At 42.1% G+C, this 27,004-nt stretch overlaps 1 protein-coding gene across 2 annotated transcripts in view; it reads left to right on the top strand.

Annotated features, from left to right (window-relative positions):
• RABL3 (RAB, member of RAS oncogene family like 3) overlaps positions 1-20,407 on the top strand; it is a 53,528-nt gene extending 33,121 nt beyond the window's left edge. The window contains exons 6-8 of one of the 2 annotated variants that reach the window (XM_069202703.1): positions 4,015-4,086; positions 13,888-13,926; positions 18,855-20,407. In XM_069202703.1, the coding sequence (XP_069058804.1) occupies positions 4,015-4,086; positions 13,888-13,926; positions 18,855-18,920 (177 nt within the window). In that variant the 3' untranslated portion in view covers positions 18,921-20,407. The remainder of the gene's footprint in view (positions 1-4,014; positions 4,087-13,887; positions 13,927-18,854) is intronic. The other variant, XM_069202704.1, reaches the window with a different exon arrangement.
• The last annotated feature ends 6,597 nt before the right edge of the window (positions 20,408-27,004 follow it).

Below are 27,004 nucleotides of genomic sequence, written 5' to 3'. Positions count from 1 at the left end.
TTGTTCAATCTATCACAATTAGATTGCAGCATTTCTTTGTACCCGTGTCTTCCAAAGTACACTTTGGCCAAACTCCAGCTTTTACACAAAGTAGCTGCCTTTCTTATTCATGGATTGGTGTGCCAAGACCATATTTCTAGCAAACTGGTAAAGCCTTTCTACCTTCTAATCTTCAGAAGAGTTGTCTTCAAATGTTTTTGTATTTGGCATCAATATTTATACATTTTGGGTCTCAATTGCCTCAGTCTTGCTTCTCGAGATACCATCTGACCAGCATCCTTGATTTGCTTCTGTGGGTGTTCAGAAGGTCCACTAAACCAAGCTTACCAATTGCAGAGGTGGTGCTTATTCCTACTTGGTTCCTAAGAGCTGGAATCTCCTTACCTCTGGCCTCCTAATGCAAGCCCATGTTATCCCGTTCCCAAACGCCTTCTAAACCCGGCTTTTCACGCTTTTAAAATGAACATGCTCTGATTCTGTTCCAGGGATGTGCTTAGTTATGTACTATCTTTTACTATTCACCTAACTGGGCGATGTCTACAGGTATATGCTAGGAATTTGTGTCTAAAATTTCCAGGTAGGTGGTAACTTGGGCACATTTGTCCTCCTTTACGTGATTAAGGATTTCTGCCATCCAATGGGACGTAAACCTGGTTCCCTGCGTATTATGCATAGAACCTTCAAGTGGATGCACTTTTGTACGTAAAATGTATATTCCAGATGTCTGCCTGTGTTTTTACATATCCTCTCAATACTGTGATGAAGGATAGTGATTTTATTTCTTTAACGGGCGCTCTATTGCCCTGCTTTGAAATGCTATTACTCGATGAGCCCTTATGGCCTCATACTTCTGTGTCTTACCCGTATTAAGCTGTATCACAGACCACTACTCCTATTGTGCTGTGTATGATGGTGTTTTTGGAATAAAGCAAACTGCTGCTTTTGCATTCTTTATTTCCTCCCTCTGTCTAATCTCGGTGATGTCAAGCTTAACACTGCATATGTCACTGGGGAAAGACTGGCTGGTAGCTATGCAGGAGTATTGGTGGTCCCCTGTACAACTGAATAGGGGTAAGATACAGAACTAGAATTTGTATAGGCAAGAGAACTATCCAGTTAACAAACACACATCCTTGCAGGTGCATATTGTTGATATTTAAAAACAAATGTGAGAGCCTGAACTAGCAAGATTAGCAATGTTTGCTAAATACATGATAGCATAAAGGGTATGAAAAGTACTGTTCAGTTATGTGTTTCTAAGACTTCCTGGAACAGGAGTTAACATTTTTAAAGGATAGGTTTGTACACTTATTTAGAGATCTTACGAGTAAGCCCATATGAGGCAATATTAGGCCAAGTTGCGACATGGTGCACTAGAGAAGATCCTAAATTGTTACACTGTCAAATAAGATTCTGTACTATAAGATACATCTCTCAGCTCAAATTTTCGAGATGTTGTTTTGCGCTTTACTGGAAATGTAGGACCAACGGTGCTAATTCTGTTTTGACCAAAACAAGGTAGCATGTAAATAGAAGATTACGTATATTGTAACATTTTGTTGATAATAAAGTCCCTTATGATTTGAAAGTCTTTTATTGTGTTAGATTTCCATAGAGTGAACCATGTTTTATTTTTTGTTTATATAATACAGGGAGTGCAGAATTATTAGGCAAGTTGTATTTTTGAGGATTAATTTTATTATTGAACAACAACCATGTTCTCAATGAACCCAAAAAACTCATTAATATCAAAGCTGAATATTTTTGGAAGTAGTTTTTAGTTTGTTTTTAGTTTTAGCTATGTTAGGGGGATATCTGTGTGTGCAGGTGACTATTACTGTGCATAATTATTAGGCAACTTAACAAAAAAAATATATATACCCATTTCAATTATTTATTATTACCAGTGAAACCAATATAACATCTCAACATTCACAAATATACATTTCTGACATTCAAAAACAAAACAAAAACAAATCAGTGACCAATATAGCCACCTTTCTTTGCAAGGACACTCAAAAGCCTGCCATCCATGGATTCTGTCAGTGTTTTGATCTGTTCACCATCAACATTGCGTGCAGCAGCAACCACAGCCTCCCAGACACTGTTCAGAGAGGTGTACTGTTTTCCCTCCTTGTAAATCTGACATTTGATGATGGACCACATGTTCTCAATGGGGTTCAGATCAGGTGAACAAGGAGGCCATGTCATTAGATTTCCTTCTTTTATACCCTTTCTTGCCAGCCACGCTGTGGAGTACTTGGACGCGTGTGATGGAGCATTGTCCTGCATGAAAATCATGTTTTTCTTGAAGGATGCAGACTTCTTCCTGTACCACTGCTTGAAGAAGGTGTCTTCCAGGAACTGGCAGTAGGACTGGGAGTTGAGCTTGACTCCATCCTCAACCCGAAAAGGCCCCACAAGCTCATCTTTGATGATACCAGCCCAAACCAGTACTCCACCTCCACCTTGCTGGCGTCTGAGTCGGACTGGAGCTCTCTGCCCTTTACCAATCCAGCCACGGGCCCATCCATCTGGCCCATCAAGACTCACTCTCATTTCATCAGTCCATAAAACCTTAGAAAAATCAGTCTTGAGATATTTATTGGCCCAGTCTTGACGTTTCAGCTTGTGTGTCTTGTTCAGTGGTGGTCGTCTTTCAGCCTTTCTTACCTTGGCCATGTCTCTGAGTATTGCACACCTTGTGCTTTTGGGCACTCCAGTGATGTTGCAGCTCTGAAATATGGCCAAACTGGTGGCAAGTGGCATCGTGGCAGCTGCACGCTTGACTTTTCTCAGTTCATGGGCAGTTATTTTGCGCCTTGGTTTTTCCACACGCTTCTTGCGATCCTGTTGACTATTTTGAATGAAACGCTTGATTGTTCGATGATCACGCTTCAGAAGCTTTGCAATTTTAAGAGTGCTGCATCCCTCTGCAAGATATCTCACTATTTTTGACTTTTCGGAGCCTGTCAAGTCCTTCTTTTGACCCATTTTGCCAAAGGAAAGGAAGTTGCCTAATAATTATGCACACCTGATATAGGGTGTTGATGTCATTAGACCACACCCCTTCTCATTACAGAGATGCACATCACCTAATATGCTTAATTGGTAGTAGGCTTTCGAGCCTATACAGCTTGGAGTAAGACAACATGCATAAAGAGGATGATGTGGTCAAAATACTCATTTGCCTAATAATTCTGCACTCCCTGTAATGTTCCATAATAAGAATTAGCTCTTGAGCAAGCACCAAAAGCGCAACAATTGCATTGAGAAGCATCCCAAAAAGATTTACAGTACAACATTTTCAAATATTATTATATATCATATGTGTGAAGAAGTTGTATATAGTGTGTATCAATAAGTATTTTTCATTGAATTGATTTAAGGTACCCCTAGGAAAATACAGAATATATGAATACATACAATCTGAAGTATTAATGGAAATGACTATAATGTGTGTTAACTCTCTGATCCATAAACCGAAGCTTGTGCCCAGAAAGCAACAGCTCACGAACAATTGAGAACAGCCCTAAAAACAGATAGAAGGATCAGAAAACAAACTATTATTGTAGTAAATGGTGAGCTGAAAGAACCAGGGGTTATAAAATGTATTCCCAGGTATAGATTGTAATTCAAATTGGCATGATCAGTCTGGCAGGAGAAAATAAGAGAACATATTTGCACAGATCATGCGTCAGTTTACAGTGCTTAAAGGGGATCCCTTCAAATCAAAGCCTTGGGAGTTCATTGGGGTGTTGTTGGGGACACCTGCACTGCTGCTGTATAGAGGATTTCTGGCTCTTAAACACACTATTTAGCAACAATGAGAAGCAGCAAATACGCAGTAAGAAACGTGCATTCTAACGTACACATAAAGGCCAGAGTTTCATGGCTCTGTGTATTCTGTCACGGTCCATTCCATCTGTCCTTGGTGCTCAGTGATAACTTGTTAATGAGTCACTGTATGAATTGCACAATCCTCTAACTGTTTGACGTGTTCTTTGTCTGCAGGACTGTACGAATACGCGATACCTGGCAGCGGGCTGCTCCAACGCAGTCAAACTCAGCCGCTTCTTTGATAAGGTGCGGTACGCCTCTCTGACTGATACCATGAAGTGTCTAAAGTTACCTTTGTCTACTGTGTGGGTAATTGTTTGAAAAGTATCTTTACATTTTACACAATCCTCTGCTGATGGGGAAGATTAGTAAAAGTTAAGTCTGAAGAAAATGCCCAAAATGGGTAACTAGTGCTATAGGTGATCTAACATTTCATTTTTCCCTATGGATTATTCTTCATGTTCGCAGTATTTAGAAATGTCTCATGCTGTCGAGGAGGTTCGGAAATTGAGTGATTATTTACAGGCAAGTTCTAGAACTGTTGCTACACGTAAGTAACCTTTCCTTATTGTGGTGTGAGGCCAGGCAGAGTTATTGAGAAGCGAGCAAGATATATGTTTTTGCACACACGGTCATTCACTGACCACTATGCAGCTTCATCCATCACTTAGTCTCCTCATTCACAAACGTTTACTAATGTGGCATTCAGAGCTATATTATGAGGTCAAATCATTCAAACGAAGAGGATACTCAGTCACTCTGCCAGAGATCCTAGAAGAGCAGCATAGTAGTTTGGGTTTCCAGAAAAAAACATGCATTTTTGTAAACCTTGGTCATATGCCTCTATCCAGATGATACTGTTTTCACTGTGGCTGCCAATCAACCCACCACTTCTTTTTAGTGCAGAAAGGTTCATTTAGAGATACCTCTGTTCACGTTCCATGCTTACATGGTTCTTAGAGGTCCATATGCCAAAACTTTTCTAGTGCTGCTTAAAATGTGATGGTTGCAGGATTAGTTGAAGATCACTTGAGTCTGTGTGCAGCCTTCTGGAATGCCATCGACCATAAACAGTTCTGTTGGAACTGTTCAAGAAGAACAGAGGCAACTTTAAAAGTTACACATTTTAGCCTGCCTTGAAAAATACATTTTATTTATATTTTTGTGGGTCTTCTGAACTGCTCAGGGAACGTCAGTTTCTGATACAATAGGAAGATGGCATGTTGACCACTGAAAACATGTCCCAAGACCCATTCTTGGGATGTAGCACAGCATGAAATCACAGCAAGAAGACAATGTCGCACTGCTCTCCACCCAATATGTTTAGTTTGTTACTTTTGCATCCAGTTTCCTCTATTACCAACTTGTTCCGCATAGCCTATTGCCACAGTTAGGTCAAGAAAACTCTCCCCAAAAGTACACTATAATTTTTTTTAAGGGTGTACATAGTTAGGACCCAGTTTCTATAGAAAAAGCTGTTTTTTACTTGCCTACATCTTTGGTGCCGCTTGACAAATCTTCACAAAACTTTCCCAAATAATTCGACAGTCACCTCAGCTGCTCTCTGGAAAGTTTCAGGGTGATCCATCAAGCAGGGGCTGACATAAAAGGGGGGTGAAAAAAGGAGCATTTCCATTGTTAATTCCCATAGGAAATTTTGAACAGCAATAGCACTTGAACCACTGGACGGAATGACACCAAATTTGGCAAAAAAATTGCTCTTGGTCCAAAAAGAGCCCTTTTTGTTGTTTGATGTAAATCTATTCAGTAGTTTTTGAGAAATTAAGTGAATCCAAATTTGTATATCTAGGGACACAAAGGATTTGCAACTCCTCCCAATCTTGTGTAGAGATCTGATTAGCTGCCCAAACTTCAACAAGGAAGTGTCAGCAGCCAGGTGGGACTCGGCTTCAGTCGAGTCCCAAAAATAATGTACAAAATATGAAAAGGGGCCAAGGTACAGACACCTTGGACCTCTTAGCTTTGGTGGTGGGAATGTTGCAGCAGATCCGCCAAAAATTAAAACAAAAAGCGAGCGCCACCATAGAAGTTCACTGAAAAAAAGCAAAGATGAAAGGGATGTTCTAGTTAGAAAATGGAAATTAAAAAACCATAGTAATACACTTAAAAAAACAAAAGTTACAGGGACGTTATAGTTAGGCTCCCATTTTCAGCATACAAAACCATCAAAACTCACTGGTTATAGTTAGTTATCTCAAATAACTAAAACTCTTGCCCTAAGGTAATTGTAACTTGCTTCCTCGCCATGCATTGCTAATTACCCCACAAATTACGGCACTCATGACATCTTTGATAACATCATTGATAATATCAATGTAATATTTTTTTTACGAAAAAACTGTGTATGTGAGAGCGTGAGTTATAGTTATTTGAGGTAATTCTAACAGGTGAATTTCTATGGTTTTGTATGTTTAAAATGGGAGCCTAACTATAACATCCCTGTAACCTTTGTTTTTTAAGTGTGTGTAGATATATACATTTAACTAACCGCGTCCTCATTTTTTCGGTGCTGCTGATTTTCTGCACCATCTCCCGTCTTGGGACAATCATTCAGATCTTCTTTAATCCAATGGTCATTAACTCAAAACAAAAAAAAACTTAATTTTATCTTGTGCTGCCATGAATGTGATTTACTACAGATTTCATGCAGGATGGGGCAAGCAGTTCTCATCTTGTAACTCAAATACTTTTTACCCACAAAAGTGGATAAGATGCGTCAGGAAGAAAGAACTGGCACTGACAGACACACGTCCCAAAGTCACAGGGCTGAAGCTGGTCCATAAAGGCAAGAGGAATATGTGACCAAGCACAGTCTGCAATGCTGCACTGCCACTTTATACTGATCAGAACATTTCATCCCTTTTACAGGGCTATTTGATGCTTTTTTGTGATGGAGGTCTTCTGGACACTCACAGGAACATCTTTGAAGGAAAGCACAGAAATGAACACATCTGGATCTTGTGTTGCAAGGTGGCCTGTCTGCATCTAGTGAGATTCTATAGTTAGTGCGCCTACCTCAGGATCACACTGAGCAGAAACTGAGCACTGTTCAATGGATCATGCTTTCGAACCCGGATTCTCAGGGAAGGTTGATAGGCTGTTGGCCACCTCCCTTGCAATATGGGGTCACTTCATGTGTCAAGCACCATACCATCGGTTCAGTGCTTCCTGGGCCTGGGTTAGGTTGGCCAAGTGGCCACTTCCCGTAAGCACTGCGCAAGGCATATAATAGGTGTTAGAAAGCAAAGCTTAAATGCTGCAGTTGATGACACCAGAGCACATATTTTTCTTCACATAAACTCCTGGGAGCTTCTTGTATGAAATCTATTTTAGCATTGGAAGCTCCTAGTGGGTCTACTCCAGTGTGAAGAATGCACTTCAAAGTTGAGTAATTCCTCCATGTGTGTCTGTTGCTATTTTAGATTTAGGGAAGGGTTTCTGCCCATCAAAAGGTTTCTTGGTTTTCCAGAAAGAGCTGTTTGGCACTCTGGCGGGCTAGAAGCAAGGCCCTTGATTTATGCCATTTGGCTTCATTCTTCCCCCAAAGTCTTCATTGATTCTGGTCCAGGGGCTTCAGTCTTGTGACCAGTTCTCAGACCTGTTGTTTCAAACGTGTATCGTAATATAACAAGTGTTCTTATTACATTTTGGTTCTAACATCACAATGACATCCTTGCTCTCTTGTAATAATGATGAAGTGACACCTACAGTTTGCACGGTTGTGTTTTGAGTACTACCCCTCATGGCTCGCCAGCAGGTGAAGGGAACCATGCCAGAGGTGAAAATGACACAGTAGACAGGCTGTTCAACCCGTTACTGCCTCTCTGCCCTAACCCACTTATATTGCCTCTCACTCACCAGAATTGCTACATCCAGTGGTCAGACCGCAGCAACTCCCACAGTAAACTGAAGACCATTTCTCAGGCCTGCGGATGTAGCCTGAGAAATGCCACAACTGCCCCTGGCACGAAATGAGGACTTAAGAATTGAGGGAGGGGCTATCAGTGTAAGGTCTGGCTATCAGGCAAGGAAGCTGAAACATTCAGTGGATATGCTCATGATTTCTATCAGGTCAGTCATGATCAGGGCATCCAGTCTTTGTATTTTCTCTCCACCATAGACCTTGTAGTAGTGATTTTGTCTAAGTAAAAAGCCATATTAAAAGACCCAAAATGCAAAGGAGAACCCCAGAACAACATTTGAACTCTGTGGCCGGGTGCAAACACCTACTTACTGTGTGGGGTAACGTACCTCCCTCACCCCACTTTCAAAGAATATTGGCTCTCATGACTTATGGTCATTCGGTGAGTCGAGGGTCTAAACAATCTATAGACGTGGTACGCTATCACATATACATCCAATATATGGTGAACATTGGGCCCAACTTGCCAAGGCAGCTTTCAGTGCCTTTTCAATATACAAAGGACTCTGCAGCTGCCTCCATGCCTCTGAGAGTAAAGAAGACGTTCTAGGTCACTCGAACGCCGGCATTCCCATGGTCCGGCGTCGCGATGGCATTGTGACAATTATTTTTTATAAAACTGGTTAGAACAAGAATTGAGTTACTTCTGCTGCTCCGGCTCCCTTTCCACATCCAGCATGGAGCAGGCAGTCACCTAGTTAGGATATTGGGGAACGTCCAGTGGCTGGGATGGGCAGCCACAGGGGAACCCGCCCTGAAGTGGTGAATCTGTTGCTTGTGAGGTTTGTCTTCTGATTCATGTTTGAATCTGTGCCCGTCTTGTGTGACTGTGGTCTGCTTCTTCGCGTGTCTGTTTGAAGGTGATGCTAAAGGTCTGCAAGAGAAGGCTGTTGTAAGCTTTCCTGGGGATGCCAAGTGGTGTAAAGAAGGGGGGATTGTAATCTGAACATTGTTCAGTTCTGAAAATGTGTTTTTTTTTGTTTAAGTTTTTTTTGTTTTTTTTAGGCCTTGGTCCCTAAAACAGAACATTAAAAACATTGTACCTCTCTAAATTTAAAACATAAATACCAGCATAGACAGTAACATTTAAATCAGAAAGGTCCTCTTATTTCCCAGTAAAAAACACCCTCTTGCACACATTACATCTAAGAATTGCATATGAAATAAAAATTTCAGGAATTCCATTTGTTGACCACTCCATATTTCCTTAAAATGAGTAAAAAAAAATCTTTGCTTTTTGTTCACTACAAATAAGCAATGCGTTAAAATAGGGAGATTCGTACCATTCGTTTCCAGCCTACATTTGCAAACACCTCCTTTCTCCTTTAGCCTCTTTGCAGTTGTAGTACGGGAGTAAAAGGGATTAAGTCTGATTCTGAATCTAAAAATGCCCTGTTCCGGGATTGGCTGAGGCCATTAAGTAGAGAAAGGGAATTATTATTTTGCCAGGAGTCCCATATCTGACTTTTGGACTTCTTCAAGACACACCCAAAGTCCTTTTCCCTGGAATTTCTTACCATTCAGAATCATGTTTCACCTTTCGAGATGTTACTGGTAATGTGACTGAGAGTACAGAGTAAATCGATATTTTGCCCTTGAAAAATATTCTCTGAGCCTCACATCCCACTTTAATTCACTTCTTGCAATCTTCTTTTTGCAATATATCTTATTGTCACCTCATACTAAAAGTCTATTCCAGAGCTTCAATGTTTCCCTCTCTGAGAGACAGAATCAAAAAGGCAAACCAGCCTCCAACCTTGTCTCCAGGGTGATGGCCGACCTAGGCAAGTTCAATTCTGTTTTTAAACATCGGCCTTCTATACTTTCCTGGTTCTGCCTCCTACTCAAAAACATGATTAAGTGCCATATAGGAATTTGTTTGGACCACACCTTTGAATACAGTTAGCACTGGTCCAAGATCTGGCCCACCATCCTCTCTTGAATTTACATAAGCTCATTATTGTTGGCTTAGCATGTGCCTTTACCAATTTGCAAGGGGATATCCAGCTCAGGTTAGATGAAAAATGCATACCCAGGTAACTATACATATTCACTTCACCAATCTTTGATTTTCCCAAATACCATTTATATTCTTTTGTCTTATTTCCAAATACCAGTATTTTAGTTTGCTTCATATTAACTAAAGATTTTCATCTGCACAGTAACTACAATAACCACCCAGTGTTCTTTGTAGGCCTATAAGTGTCCTGTCCATATCTACTAGATTGCCAGCATACAACATACAAAGTACATGTCTGCCTCCCATTTTGGGAGAAAAGGATGCAGACCCCGACATGACTTTGGGCAAATCCCATAGACTTGTGCAAATAATGTCAATACATAGCATCACATTAGACTGTTCCTTACCTCTGTCTTTTCTGACAATCTGCCGTCCTTGTCCAGTTCCAGTCTAGCCCAGTTCCATTTATGAGGGTCCGAGCTTTTCTAAGTTAACCCACAATATCTCTCAGTTTACGAGGTCAAAAGCAGCCGGGAAATCTACAAAACAACTAAATATCTTCCCCCTACCATCAGTTCCCTTCCTCACAATTGACCATAGATTAAAACAGTGGTCCTTGGTAGAGTACCCTTCCTAAAGATCTCCCTGCCCAGTCGGAATCACTGTCTTTTCATAGGCCCATTCCTTCAACCTCCAAAGCTTGAATTTTCTATAAATGTTTGGCCTTTTTTATGTAAACGTTTAATGATTGCGCCGTTCTGGTTTTCTTATATAGAACCCGTTAATGTTATTACTCTAAATACCCTGAAAAAGATAGTACTCCAGCAATCCATATTTGTCATTACTGTAATAGTTGGTAGATTATCAGAACTCACAGCCTTTGTCGGAGAGAGATCTTTTTATCATGTTTTTGATGGATTTCACACCAGTACTTTTTAAGAGCACTCTATCCCCCTGGTGGGTACCTAAAGAAGGCCCTCTTTAATTTAGCCCTTCAATTCCGTGTCTTCTAAATATTCGAAATATTTTGTCTAGGATACCTCCTTTACCATACAATCTATTGATGGAAAATGATTACCTGTCCTGCTATGCACCAATTTCCAAAATGTTCTTACATCCTAAAAGGAAATTACTTGAATCGTTTCCTCCTAGTTTGACTTATAACACATCTTTTTTCCCCACTATTAATTGTTTTATACTGTAGATATAAGCTACATACCTTACTTTCCACCAAACCCTCATGCACTCTTCTCCATTTGTAGCTTTTTCTTTAACTTTAAACATTCTGAGTCAACCCATCTTTTGTGACTCCACTTCCTTTTTTTTATTTTATTTTTTTAATATGGATACATTTTTCTTCCTATTTTTCTTATGTTCAGTTCTTATACAATCATTAACTCCTGTAATTATGCTGTTATACCAGCTCCATAGCTCAGATTTCTTTAAATGAACATTGTTGAAAGCGACATGGCTACTTATCATTGAATAGGTTGGTATCCTCCTGAGGATTATGAGGAACCCATATAATTAAGGGTTTCCAGACCCCCGCTGTTTAGACGTGTTCCCAGATGCCCATACTGAGGTTACAAGTTAATGGGTATTGAGAAGGTGCCAGGCACCCCATTTGCAGTGGTCTGGGTGCAGTTTACGTTAATGAGTTTGACTGTTTGCTGATTAGTTCAAGAACAGTCTGTTGAGGGAGAAGTGATCAAATTCTCTGAACTACAAAAGGAATATGTTCTGTCAATTTCAAAGACCTTCTGCTACCTACCAGTACGCCATGCCCCAGGGGGATCGGGACCCTCCCTGAATCGTCCGCAATCGAGGACAGATTACTAGATGACCATATGAACCGCAAAGCAATATCCCTCACTTATCAAAAACGAATTAACCTGCCAGATCCACTTATCCACTTGCAAGAACGCTGGGATGCTGACTTGGGCGGTATGGCTGATGACAAGTAGCTAGAGGACCTAGTCTTTCCCGGAGAGGTTGCCATTAGGGCACGATTTAGTCTAGTTCAACAAAAGATACTCCGTAGGGAGTATTTCGCCTGTATTGCACTTTTCAAAATGGGAAAAATGTCTGATACATTCTGTCGTAAAGGGTGTGGCAGTGAGGGTACCTTTTTCCATTTCATATGGGACTGTCTGATGATCCAAACTTTCTGGGAATCAGTGGTGACAGGTACAGGTGTATGAATTCTGTATGAGGCAGTGACCAGCAATACTCCGCTAGATGGTATCGGAGACCACTGATTTGGGTGGCATGGACCAAACCTGGATGACTGGGCATGATCATTGCGAAAATGAATATAGCCCGACAGTGGGGTTCGTGATGGCACCACTGTTGGGAGACTGGAAAGGATACATGGATTGGTGCATGATAGCTGAAAAGTTGGTGTACGAAAGCCAGGCTGCCCGAGAAAATGGGAGAAGGTCTGGGGCAAATGGAATGTTTACCAAGGAAGCCCCTGCGCGTGCACCCATTATGTAAAGTACTGAGGTCTCCTTCTTTGGGGATGGGATACTTACCTCATGAGGGTTGGGGAGGAACCAGGAGGATGTGGGCACCGGGTCACTGACGACAATATAACGCAACCTGTATCCCAAAAACTTAAATGTGTAACTACAGTGGAGTATGTGATTACTTCTCAATTGTAAATGTACTAAAAAGATGTTTTAAAAAATGGCCTGTTGTGAGAGGTTTAGTGTGCATTGTGCTGCCCTGCTGTTTCTTTTCATACTTCCGTAGTGTTCTTTGTGGCGTGTCCCAGTTCTTCGATTATGTAATTATCTTTGTTGGTGTGTTTCTTTTACGGTCACCGTCTCTCTCCTTGGTGGTTCACTTGTGTCTTCACTCTAACTGGTTGTGGATTGTTGTGGGAGGGTACGTGTGGTGTTCACTGTGAATATGGAAGTTCTGTGGTCCTTGGTGCTAGAGCTTTTGATACACGTCACTGGTTCTTTTGATTGTGTTGTCACAGTCCAGTGGGAATCCGCAATCACACGTATCGCCGTAACCCTATGTACACTCGCTCTGACACTGAGCCAGGTGGCCATGGTTCTTTACTCTGAAAACAACTGATAAGGGCTGCTCAACTCCTGTAATCCCAATCAAACAAGATTTGTAAAGCGCGACTAATCACCCTCAGACGCTCGCAGGTCTCAGCAGCTCGTTGGAATAGCCAGGTCTGGAGGCCATAATCTAGAAGTCCTGGTCACCCTGAGTGAAACCCTTTAGGTAAAAGCGGGAAAGAAGAAGGTGTCCATTGGGGCACGCGGTGATTGCTAAATAATTCCATGATAAATCCATGTATGTCCAGTGAGGTAGTTTAACTGTGCCAGCAAATGCCTGCCTTGTTCATAAAAGAACCGTAGGAGGCAAAACACTTGCTACGCTCGATTTATTTCAAGATGAGACCAACAGCTTTCTAGGAACTGGTACAAAGTTTTTAGTCCATTAAGTTTGCCCTGTTTGTGGGCTAGTCGGGATAAGAGCTGGTGCTGGGTAGACTTATAGTCGGGCCTGCTTGGTTTGTCTTGATTAAAAACGTACTTTATGAAGAAGCATAGAATACAACCACACTTAAATACAACCTTGTGGGTGCTGTACCCCTTTAATGCATGGGTACCTCCATTTATCTGTCTTTGGCTTTTATAATTTTGTGTAAAGTTTTTGTCCAAGAATGTCTTAGCCTCTGCCCTTTGGCTGACATTCACTATTAATGTTTGTTCTGGGCTTCACACACACCGTTCATGTATTCTTAGCTCTAGGAGTGCTCATATGAACAATGTGCATCCTTTAAATGTATTTCCCTATAGAAATAGGAATGTTTCCATCATACCCCTGTCCTTTTCTTTATACTTCAAATTATGGAACCACACTTACAGGACCTCTGGATTAGGCCGCTCATGGTGTATGGTCCACATATCAAGACCACCACCAGTCCACTTTTAAATATCTCTCTCAGACGCCTTCAGCACTGAACACAAAACTCTAACCGTGGCAAATGCACCTCATTTAAAATCAGTGGAATAATCGGTGCCCATTGGCCAATGCCTTCCACCAGTGCCATCTCTGCCACACATATACACACAAGGAGCACATACTCATTGACATATCTTTCTGATTTCTTTCCCAGGTGATAGAGAAGAGATACTTTTCACGGGACAGTACTCAGGTAGGTGTTTATGTGTTCTGTCCTGATTATGTACTCTGTGCTGATGGCCATCGTGCTGATTTGGTTTGTTTCACTTATTTCTGAACAGACTAGGGCTTCTTATTTTTAAGAGGTGGCGTGCCTCATGTCAGATTTTCTTTCAGGGCTAGCCTGCTCAGCCTGCAGTGTCATACCTTTCAACATTTGTACGTTTGAGAGGGTGGACAGTGAATTTTCCAAAGAAGGTTAGAAAACTGGCCTTATTGAGGAAGTTCCTTAAAACTTGTGTGATGCTGAACATGTGCTTAAAACCAAGTGATGGGTCTCCTGCATCCCTAGGTATGGCTGTATTTGCATTTTCCCCGATCCTTAGAATCAATGAACAACTATTCTTATCAGGGATGGATAAATAACGTGAAGGAGGAACGACCATGAATGGAAGGACTGAAGGAAAACATCAATATTCTTAGGTGTTCGTTGTCTCCTTCTGTGCTGAAATATGCAAATAGCGCTCAAACCAGCCTTCAAGAAAGTGCTCAATAGAAGAACCTTACTTGGAATCAAAGTAAATCCTTTCATGCACAGCCTCTCCGCCTGACAATAGATCACTTTATTCTCACCTTCCAGTATAGTGTTGTATATACCCTAAACATGAACTGTGTTTGGGAGAAATATCTTTAGTTGCAGAAATAATGCATTTCACACTTAACAGGAATACCTCAGAGTGAATCTGTACACAGAAAAAGCAGGGCCTAGTTCTCTTCAATGATGCATCTGTCACGTGAGCACGTTACATGGTTGTCATGGGTCGGAATCTTGGCGCCTCCTCATCAGACAGACGTTGGCTTTCTCATGCTTTATTCTGTCTGAGTCATGTAGACTGGCCTTCTTCCCAGGTCAGTGCACCCTTTGTGGTCTGTTTATTCACCGGAATAGTCTTCAATCCGACTGTGGAATCTGATGATCTGGGAGTTCTCTCTTCTTAGCATCTGTTTCCTAAAATAATAAAATTCCTCAAATTAGCATCCCCTGACCCTCTTGATGGCTCCCTTAATCCCTTCTACTCCACTTTTGCCTACTAAGTAAAGCCCCTACCCCTTCTCTGTATTCGGAGTCCGTCCCTCCCTGATTAACCATTGCTGTCCTCTTGTTCTTTTTCCAGACTTGCCACCTTTCCACTTAAAGCATACAAAAAGTGATGGATGCAATGCCTGAATTAATCTCAGCCACTGGTAATAACTCGGCTGCATCCCAATCCATTGTTATTTTGACCACCATGCCACCTCAGTTTGGACCCATGTATATGTAAATCAGTCTTGACCCTGCTCCACTGGGAACATTCCAGCCCTAACTGTTAAGTTAGGAACTCCCTGAACCAGAAAACAAGCAAACTAAGACCAGTTTCGTCCTAGTTATGGGTTCATCAGCCAGATATAGCTTGGTTCCATTGACACAGTGTTGATGGGACCCACATCTGGGCACACCCGTCCCACTAAGGGTGACATAATAAAGCGTACAAGAATTGATGGATGGAATGCTTGAATTCATCTTAGTCACTGGTAATTACTCAGGCCACATCCCAGTCCATCGTTATTTTACACACCATGCCATCTCAGTTTGGACCCTGCTATATGCAAATCAGTCTTCACCCAGGTCCCTCCTGGTTCTAGTAGGACCTGACCTTAGCAGTTCAGGCTGAACTTTAGCCATGAGGAGCAGGGTCAAGACTGATCTGTATATGGCTGCGTCCAAACTGAGGTGGCATGGTGGGCAAAAAACGATGGATTGGGATGCGGCCTGAGCGATCGTCAGTAGCTGAGATTAATTCAAGCATTCCATCCATCACCTTGTTGCTTTTAGAATTTAGTCATCTCTCAGGAAGATCCAGAGCAGAGCAGGACGGTCCAGAGTGAGGCACAGAGGATGAGGTCCCTGGACCCTCAAGACACACTAGTCAAGTAACCGACCAGCCGCTGCATGAGGAATAAGGGACGCTGTAAGTCGTTGGGACTTCTAACCAGAGCTGCGAGCATTAGCAGTGGTGCAGAGTTTGACTGCCGGGGCACGGACGGATCTAGCCCAAGCATCCCGCCTGAGGAGGGCTGGAAGCACAGTATGTGAGCTACAGGTGAGGGGGCAGCAGGAGAAAGCTCTCTGTAGATTAGAGAGGCAGCGGAAAACTCCATGGCGAAAGAAGAGTTGCATAGGAAAAACCCACCGGAGATTAATCACCAGGACACGAAGACACCGCCTCACAACCCCTAAATTTAATAGTCTCCTTGAACCTCGGTCCCACTTGCAATTAATGTCTCCATTGTTGGGATTCCTGATAGCAGCGTATGGTTTCTAAAACTAAATATATTAATCACTCTGTGATGTGAACCAGGGGTGTCAAGTGTTGGACCATAAGGGTTGGATCTGGGCCAGATTGTCAGAACATCCACATGCAATACATTTTAATGCCATGAATATAATTGTTAGTTATTTACATAGTCTGTGGCTATCTTCAGAATATGATTTGGAGTTCAACATCTCAAAGCTCTCCTGGTGCTCAATTATTGAGATGTTTAGCACTTGAAATGCGGTAGGACTGTACCCAATTCTTGTATTAATAACAGTAGAAATAGCCAATAGAGTACAGGACTAGTGATGCTTCTGGTTTTCTGTCAAATTAGCTTTATCTAAAGGTGCTGCTTGTTGCTAAGATCGTTCTTCAGTTATATGGTTGCATGAGGGGTGGGTAAATACAGATGAATATGGTGGTTTGGTGGAAAGATATTTAATTAATGCTTAATCTTGGATATTATTTCAACTTTAATCTGTAAAGTTTCTAAGATATTGATGATTAAGAATCTCCAGCTGTAGCGGAAAAGACTGAATGAAAGCTAAAGTGCATTTCTCATTATATTTAAAATTTCTGTTTATTGGTGCATCCTCGGATTTCCATTAATTGGATCCCATCTGCAGCTTTTACCTGTCTGTTTGCCAAATACTTTATGTGGACCATACAAAAAAGTTTCAGTGGGCATAGAGCCTACCCACTGCTTGCCATTGGTTGGCTTTAGTGTCACTCTCCTTTGCTTGCTTCCTATTCGAGGGCTTGCCTTCCTCTTCCTATGTTTATTTCTTGCATGGAGCACAGCCTCTTAACCAGCATTTTCATTGGCTGACTTGTATCCTTCCACTGCTCACATTTAGGGAACTACTTATTTCTTTTTTGTTAATCAGTCCAGGAGAGTGTATGTGTTTTTGTGCTGTCTCGTATGTGCTGATTCACCCCTAGCCCCCAGTTGCTTCCCCTTCACTGGCCCCTCTACTTCCTTCGAGGTCTTAAATCAAATGTTTTAAATTTCACTTTTTTGAAGTACCTGGCAGCTGCTAATTTTGACCATTCTACCAGGCCACTCTGCATTTCAAGAAGTGATTTCGCCCTCATAAAATTTCATTTTTAAAAAAATCAATGATCTAAGTAGCATCTTCCATCTTAGATCAGTAAATTAAAAAAAAATATGCTGTCTTCTTCCTTCTGTAAATATGCACACACACTTATGCGTGCACATATGTCATGCCCAAACATCTCAACGCTTCACAGCTTTTTGCCGATGCCAAATAGCATCCGCAAAAAGCACTGGCAAAGCAACTAGGTCAACAAGGCAAGACTTACTTGTTTTGACAATGCTTGCTTTTATACGTTTTCTGATCAATCTGATAGCCTGTTTTTTTTTTTTTTTTACAAAGTGCAATATTCACAGCACATGAATACATTTGTAAATGTGCAACGCTGGTTCTGAATGTCTTGTATCTCATTAAAAAACTCGGTTGAAAGTCACCAAATACTCATTTAATGTTATCTCACCAGTCCTCCAAAAGTATATAATGTGAAACCCTCAGGAAGATGTAGTATACGGAGTCCTCTTGCAGAACTTTTAGTTGGAATAGAAACATGCTTGGACAAGTGTGAAATCTGTTCAACGCCGTGGAGCCCTTTTCATGTTTTGCACCGCACTCCCAATCTGAATATAGGGTTAGGAGACTGCACCTTGGTAGTCCAGTTCTAAAGAAGATACTTTTAGAAGTTCTATCTCCATGAGTTTCCAAGATGACTTGCAGTTAGCTTGGGTTTTCTGTGCTGACACTATATTGGATTTGCTAATCCCAGAGTCATCCAGGAACAAGAGATGATCACTGTGAGAGTGAGAAATCACAGCACTTTGGAATCCTAGTAAGCTGTCTTTCACTGAATGATGTCCTACTCCTAGGCAATTCACCTTACAAGACTAAGGGGGTTATTACAACTTTGGAGGAGGTGCTAATCTGTCCCAAAAGTGACGGATATACCACCAGCCGTATTACGAGTTCCATAGGATATAATGGACTCGTAATACGGCTGGTGGTATATCCGTCACTTTACTGTCACTTTTGGGACAGATTAACACCTCCTCCAAAGTTGTAATAACCCCCTTACTCTTTGGTCAACCAGCTGCTGCTTTTTGTTTGTTTCTGAAGTGTGTTAACTGATATGAAATATGCTGCGATCTATGATCCCTTTAGACTTTAATTGTTTTTACCATTGTATCAAAATGATCCAGGTTTGCCTACATTATTATTCATTACATTGTCTTAGTTCACACATCTGTGCCAGGTACCTTACGTTCCACCAGCGCTCTGCATGGTTAAGCAGGCGTCTGCATCAGAAACTGCATAGGAATCTTCTAAACTCGGTTTAGATTTTTTTAACCAGGGATCATGGAAAATGTTGTGCACAGTGGAGATGGGGATGAGCAGGGCTACTTTTGGAATGAAAACAATTGTACATTTATGGCTTTAGGCATAGGACTTGTGAGCTACGTCTCCGCTCCTGCGGGGTAGAGTCACAGTTCGTCATGGTGTAACAGGTGAATCCGGAGATTGCATCATCATTTATTCTGCTCCTTTCTTCCTGTTTGCAGATCCCAGGCTTCCCAGACAGGAAGCGACTTGGCAGTGGCATGCCCAAGAACTTTCACTACGACTAGGGTGTCTTCAGCATCCCTGCACAAGCCCCCACCTGCCTCTAGATGAGGTAGACCACCGAAGGAGGATCTTGCACCTTCGAGACAGCTCATTGACCTCCTAGTCAAGGTTTCTTCCAAGACAGACGTATTCCTCCATGAACCAAGTACTGTGTCACCATTCCAGCACCCACTTCGGCTGTCTCTCAACAGAAAGGCAATTGCAGCAAAGAAGGGGGAGGAAAAATAACAGAAAGGTTTAGCACCTTCAGCGTGCTGTGATGGATCTGCCGAGAGCTCGTAAACTTCTTCCTTTGAAATGGTTCATCCACAGTGGCACTCGCAGAACTTCGCCAATCTCTTGACCGCGCTGCAGTGATCACATGTTCTTTTTTCTTTTAACATGATTTAAAAAATGTCTTTATCTCTAGGTAGTCCCTTCTCCTTTTGTGGAGAATGGTCTTCCCTTTCATCATACTGTATGACTATTTTACCTACTGTTAGCCATAATTAACTATTTTGTGAAACACCTCTTTTCTAAGTCCTTTTCTTAAAATGTTGTTTTTTTCTGTTCAGTTTCCAGGAGGATCAGGATAACCAGTGACAATGTAATTTATTTCCATTTAAATTCCCTGTATACAAATATATTTATGTGCCTCACCTGAATATCTGGCATGGTCCAAGCTTCTTCTCCAGTGGCTCCTAACCACTCTGGTTGTGACACTGGTTCCTCGTGGACATGCACCCACTATCAATTATTTAACCATCGGAAGGGAGAATGCCAGGATCTCGGCCTGCACTTTAAAAAGTACCTTCAGTAGTGTTTTTAAACATAAAAGTAATTCATGGTGGAGCCAATTTGGAAAATCTAATGCGTGGACCAGTAACAAAAAAGCACATATTTAGAAAGTTATAGTAATTACTGTTTTTAGATGCATCCCTTTAAATTCTAGTATTCGCTGCCTCAGCTGAATGAAGTCTGCTACACTTTAGGACAATGGACATTTATAGGGAACTGGTGGGGGGTGGGGGTTGGGGGGTCGGAGGACTGAGGTTTTCAACCAGGAGGAATTATTCCGGTTTAAAAAAAAACACAATGCCACTGAAGTATTTTTTTTAAGTGAAGGCTGAGAACCTGTTCCCTAGGTGCAGTTCCATCTTAAATGGCTAAAAAAATCACATTAAGTGGTGCACTAAATACCTCTTAGTGTTAATTGCTTATTTAATTAAACCTATGATTTTTTTTTTTTTCTTGACGTTCTAAAGCTGGTCTTTATCTGTCAGATAGTAATCGGAAAATATTTTAGGATGAGGAACCTGGTCGCTGGGATAAACGTCCTTTGATGTTTTACTTTTAGGGTAAAAGAAAATGTTTTTAAAAACATTACTTTGGTGATTGAAGATTTGAATCCCATCATTCGCAGTCATTATGTTTGTTTGTCCTTTAAAACGAATGGGTGATTTTATTTTTGTGTTTTGTGTTCAGCAAATTCATCAATCCATTGATTGTTTTTTTCCATTTTTTTTATTCCTCTATAAATCTTTTTTTTCCACTTATCTATTTGATATCTTTGCCACCCACAAAAAGGGGATGGAAAATACTTTGCATATAGCTATTGCAGGAAAAAAACATGTCAATGATGGGTTCTACATCTTGAGTTATTGGTCCATACGCAGCGACTAACCAGCCAGACAACGGCATTCATTGAGCCCGCAGGCACCATACAGAATCCTAAGCATGGAATACGAGGTGTGTTGGCAGTGGGTTGGCCAAATGTTTAGCAAAACTTGTTTTCTCACTTTAAAACTACAAGTTTAAGAGGGAAATCAAAGAACGGTGTTAGTTGAAAAGTAGGAACTATACTATGTAGGTATTAAATTTAGCAGGAAAATGACTATATCGTTCAAAACACGTTTCAGGAAGCGATTGGTCTTGGGTGCTGTTCGTAAAGCCAGAGTATAGCGATAATGAAATACCTGGGTATCATGGAGGCACTGAGGGCCTCCAGATGATCACAAACCATCTTCATCATCTGGGCTAGTCTGCTTTTCCACTCCTTGAACAGGACCTTCTCCCATAGGGTTTGAGGTCAGTCACAGTGTGTGTTTCCATAAACAGCTATGATGTAGTGCCTTTTTCAAAGAGTATTATTCCACTCACCAGGACCTGTGGTTGATGAGTAAATCAATGATGCACAATTGATTGCTTAGATACAATTCTCGCTTCTGGTACACTGAGTGGAGAGCTAGGCTAGACTTACAGACAGTGTTCTTGGTTAGCTCACATCTTCCTTTCACTGGAGAGAAGAGTAAATTGGCAGCATACTTGACTTTACCTATAAACGTCAATTCTGCTCAGTGTATCAATAATAACCAGTCCACAGTGATCAGCCTCAAAGAGAAGAAAGCACCTAAACGCTTCTGTGCAATCCATCATAAGTCTGGTTTACAGACGCATCTAGGATCCTAGTTCTTCCTGCAAAAGTAGCAAGCATTTGCAATGCAATAGGTCTCACGTTTGCTCGAGTTAGAGCTATTAGCATTGTAAATTTCTAACTGGAACTTTCTTGCCACACAAACTGCAAATAAAAAGTAAAACAGTTGACCTAAGTAAGCCGATTCAAAGCGCCACCGTGAGCACGAAGGATAGATACAGAAGGAAAAAGAAGTTTGCCCGCAGTCAAAGTTATCGGCAATAGTGCAATTATTCATGTAACAGGGTTGATGGCCAAGGACAAACGTAAAGCAGTTACCAACGAAAAAGGGATTTTTGAAAGGCAAGGCCAGGAATGAGTGATAGCGATGGGCTGGTGGTGGGCGTGGTTAAAAGCCCAGATACATACCAACATGTCAGAAAAGCAGGGCTTGCGCTCTGCTATGCACAACTTAAAAAGGTGCATGGACAGCTACAACCGGAGACCAGTCTCTTCCCCCAAGATCAATGATCTCGATTTGCATTAGACTACAGGTACATCAACTGAAAGAAGACTCCCGAAATAGAAATAACTCACATCCTCTATAGAGTACCTACCTAGTGCTACTAAAAAAATCAAACATTCAAATGGCTTATCATAAGCAACAGATAAGACAAAGCAACATTACCATATAACAAAAGCACAGCCAACTTCCCTAACAGAGGAGAATCATTTAAAACTGGAAAACAAACGGGTGCACTGTAATTTCAGCAACTTCTAAGCAGTGAAAATTCACATTTAAAAACACTGCGACTGTGTTTCTGACTGCTAATAATACAAGGAAATTTGCATATCAAACCATGATCATGCTATAAAGTCAGAAGTTAATGAATAGTAGGAATTTGCAAAGGAACGGAGGAAATACACTTAGTATTCAACATTGAAAGAAGAAATTTGAGAAGAACTCTCCAATTCGGTGATATGCAGGGCATGAGTTTGGATGCAAGTCTTTAGAACAAACTGATCCGTGACCAGGCAAGAATCCATCGCCCCCCCCCCCCTTGATAGCCAACATTGCGAAGGGTGCATCCTCACTGTACCCCGATAGCTTTCATGGCAAATTATGCTCCTTGCTCTACCCCTAATAGCTTATGTGCCGTTGGATGCATCCTCCCTCTACCCTGATGCCTTATGGTGCTGAGGGTGCATCCTCGCGCTACCCAGACAAAGATTGCATCCCCGCTCTATCCCAGTAGCCTACACGGTGGAGGATGCATCCTTGCTCTAACCCTGATGGCTTACGCGGCAGAGGAGGCGTCCTCCTTTTACCCGCATAGCTTATCAGTAGTGGATGCATCCGCGCTCTAGGCGATCGCTTAAGTAGTGGACGATGCATCCTCGTTCTACCTCTGATAACTTACGCAGTGGACAATGCAACCTTGTTGTTAGTAGTAGTAGTGTTCGTGTGGCACAAAAGCAGTCAGGCTAACTTGGAGACACTGTGTTAAGTACTCATTTAGCACACAAACACTAATAAAGTGAAAACACAACACGAGAAAAAATCACAAATAAATTAAGAAAACTAGGATTCATTTTTCATAAATAAAATTACTCCAAAACAAATTAAATCCTATTAGTACAATCACTGGTTTATTTTTTAAAGTTTTTAGTGAAAAATGGCATCTAAAAGATCAAAGCGCCAACTGGGGGTTTCTGATCACATGAGACCATGGCAAAGTCAAAAGTTAAGGAAAACTCGATGGAACGTGGGTCAGATACACAAGGTGCATTTGGCTCAGTCCCTGCTTACCTTTGGACTTAGAAGAAATTTTGAAGAAACATTTCGGGAAAGGTAGAGTTCCAGGGGATTAGATGAATTATTGGTGAAACTGTCGACGACGGCAGGAAAAGCTCTGAGTGGGAAAAGTGGGGTTGAAGCCAAGGAGGTCATTGTCATCTATCGGGAGCCTGTTGGTGAAGATTTTTACCTGTGGACTTGGAAAACTTTTTGAAGTCGAAAACCTCCAGTGGGACAAAGCTGCAAGCTGTAGCTCCACAAGCCCTAGTACCATTGCTGAGAGGTCTAGCTGAAAAGGATTTGCTGCTGAAGAGAACAGAGTTGCAGGAGCTACCAATAAGTCAGGCTGTCCTGTGATGCACTTTGGGCGGATCAGCTGGCAGGTGGGTCCTGGACTTCTGTTGGTTCTTCTGCCACTTTTTGGTAAAAGATTTTTCATGTCCCAACTTGTAGGGTTAGGCAGGAGTAGCACCTCCAACACCATTTCCAAGGGACCAAGGGTCACCGCTTGGGGGATTAGGGCTCCCTCTGGCAGAGGCCAGGTACAGGGTTCCAGTTCTCTGGCGCTTCTATCTCTGTAGCCCACACAGGAGGCCAGCTAACTATGCCCTTGTGCTACTCTGTTACTGTTGGGTTAAGGCAGTAAGGCAGGTCTCCAGCAGCTAGGCAGTCTTCTAGGGGTCCATGCAGTCTTTCTGAAGTATTCCACAGGTCCAAAGAGTGTCATGAAGAGTTGTTCTGAGGGTCAGATATTTATAGCTGGTGCCAGCCTTTAAAGTGGGGAACACCCTGGCCTACCCCCACATCTAGTTCTGGAAAGTTCATACCTTACCCTGTCAAAGCTCTAAGAAGTCTGGGGTCACAAGAGGCTAGTGTCAGGTACTTTTGTGTGTGTCCTGGGACAGCCCTTTGAAGTGGGGCAGGGAACAGCTCCCCCCCAGCAATCCTGACAGGATGGCCCATCCTACCAACACCTGGTCCCCTTTGTAACACTGTCTGAGAGGAATACACAAAGCCCAACAGCTAAGCCATTCACAGTCATGTGACCCAGGCCACCTAATGCAGGAAGCAGATAAGAACTGGCTGGAGCAGGAAAATTGCAACTTTCTAAAAGTTGCATTTTCAGAATTGTGACTTAAAATCCAACTTTACCATTAAAGAGGATTTTAAATTACAATTAATTTGAGTATATGCATGATATTCCTATCTCTTCCCAATTGAAAGTTAAAACTTCTTAAATGTAATAAGGTAACCCAATGTTATCCATTGGGGAAGATAGGTCTTATAGTGGTGAAAAACGAGTTTAGGAGTTTTTCACCACCAGTACATGTCAAACTTATTTGTTGTGACATTTCTAAAGCACATTAAACCAAAAGGCATCAAAGCGCTATAAGAGGAAAAATAACAACACCATGAACAGTGACAACTGCAAAACAGACAAGCCCTCAATGATCTCCCCCTTAAGAGAAGCCTAATCTGCAAAAAAGCCACATTTTAATTTGCTTGCGGAACAGCAAGTGCAAACTCAGGCTCCTGATATGTTCAGGAAGGGAGTTCCACAGCCTGGCAGCTGCCATTGTAAAGGCACACTTCTTGCACCTGGCTTTCTTACATGGTGGAACCAGCATCTTGAAACATCCAGCTGATCTCAAATGCCTCTTGGGAATATACCTATTTAGGGCTGGCCTGAGATAGCTTGACCCCAGGAGAATGAAGGATTTTATGCATCAGCCAAAGCGCTTTAAAGGACACCCACTTCTTTACTGGCAGCCAATGAAGAGATCTCAGTCCATCCCTGACCGAGGAGTGTCTAGGGACACCCAGGACCAAACATGCAGCCGCATTCTGAATGAATTGGAACTCCTTTAATGAGAGTTGGTTTACTTTAAGATACACAGGCCATTGCAGTAGTATAAACGAGAGGTGATGAGTGCAATGACCACTGCCACTCTGAGCTCTTTCGGAAGAAGAGGCAGTATTTTCTTCAAGATTCTAATCATCTAAAAGCAGGAATTCACAGTTCGATTAACCTGGTATCGAAGGTCAAAGTGTTATCAAAAATCACACCCTAGTTTTTGGCTGCCGTCACTGGGACAGGTAAGATGCCACAATTTTCTGGCCACCAGCGATTAGTCCAAATAGAACTGTCCACTGCGAACACCATCTCGGCATTCTCCCCATTCATTTTAAGCCATTTCTCTCTCATCCACCTGCTGATCTCCCACATAAATATCCTAAACCTGTTTGCTACCTCTTCTCAGTCATCGGAGATGGACACGATGATCTGGGTGTCGTCCACATAAGACGATACCTGAAAACCAAAAGAGCGTACAAATTTTGCCAAAGGGGCGACATACAAGTTAAATAAGGTAGGGCTTAGGGATGACCCTTGGGGGACCCCAGAGGGAAGATGAAGTGGTGCTGCTGTGAAGTCTCCGCAACTAACTGTAATCGTTCTATCACCTAAAAAAACAACTTGAGGGCCACATTCTTCTTCAGCCCTGCCTGCCGCATCCTTTGCACCAGTAACGATGGAGAAATGGTGTCAAAGGTTGCTGACAGGTCTAGCAAAACCAGGATCGCTGCACCTTCCTGATCTACTTGCCAACAAATAGAATCCATGGTAGTGATGAGTGACGATTCTGTGCTAAGATTCTTCCTGAACCCATTCTGTGATGGATCTAGGAGTTCTTGATCAAGGAGATACTTGGCTAGTTCCTGGTTAATATGCTTCTCCAGGATCTTTGTCGGGGCACAGGTTTTTAAACTTTCTGGAGTCTCCGTCAGGCTTTTTCTTCAGAGGGATGACAAGTGCTTTCTTCCAGCCCTGTGGGTACGCCCCAGTCTCCAGGACCTCAGTGAAGATCTTCTCCATAGCCTCAGCTATAAGGGCCCGGACCAACTGCAACACCCTAGGTGGACTTAGATTGTCTGGACAGCCTGAAGTGGTACCAGCTAACAGAGCCTTGATCTTAGGTGCCAGCAGCAGGGGGAACCTGGCTAAACAACTAGGCTTGTGCTATTCTTTTTTATTTTTTATGTTTTATTAAAGATATAGGGTGATACAAAATATATAGAAATATACTTTTCAAAGCTTTTTCCTTTTTACAATAGATGTTTCTGCAATAGATATACAAACGTGTACAATCTGACAGGTATTCCTGACTGGATAATTGAAAGATTATAAACACCCTCTTGGGGAGGAGCAGGTGTGGGGGGAGAGAAAGACAATATGAAGTGTTGATCTTGTAGTAAGGAAGAGATAGATAGGGGTGTCTTGTGGATGAAGGAGGTGGGGGAAAAAAGAGGGGGGTTCAGGGGAAGGATTGCTGGATGGGGAGACTAGTGGATAAATAAGGGAGGCCATGGACCCCATATCAAGACTGGTAAGACCTGAATGTATGTTGTCCCACGGTTCCCTGTCCGGCGTAGGGTATTGTTCGAAGGTGGGCAATATGGGATTTGGGCCTAATTTGTTGTGGTATAGAATAATGTGAGGTTAGGGGTTCTGACCTCTGTGGGGGAATAATGTCAAGGGGGGGAGTGCATAGAAAATAAAATAAAGAGGTCGTCCATAGTGACTTGTTCATTATTATGAGGTCCTTTAAAGAATGGGTTCTTCTTGTGTATGTTAATTTCCCGGACATAGGTTATGTGAAAGGACAGGTGGGGATGTCCGCTTGTTCAGTCCAAAGTCTGATGCGTTTGTCTGGGTGGGGCAACTAGAAAGTGGAAGAGGGGGAGAGAGGGTAGGGAGAATAGCTAGAGAAGAGAAAGGAAAGAGCAGGAGGGAGAGGAATAAGAAAGTAAAAGATTTTGAGAGAGCAATTGTTTCTCGCAGACCGTTGGTCATTGTCCGTCCGCCAGCTGCTTTATGACTTTGTCAAAAATGGACG

Source organism: Pleurodeles waltl, chromosome 8 (assembly GCF_031143425.1).
Source record: "Pleurodeles waltl isolate 20211129_DDA chromosome 8, aPleWal1.hap1.20221129, whole genome shotgun sequence".
In the NCBI taxonomy this organism is placed as follows: domain Eukaryota; kingdom Metazoa; phylum Chordata; class Amphibia; order Caudata; family Salamandridae; genus Pleurodeles; species Pleurodeles waltl.
Note: the sequence above shows the minus strand (reverse complement) of the source record. Positions and strands in the feature narration are given on the sequence as shown.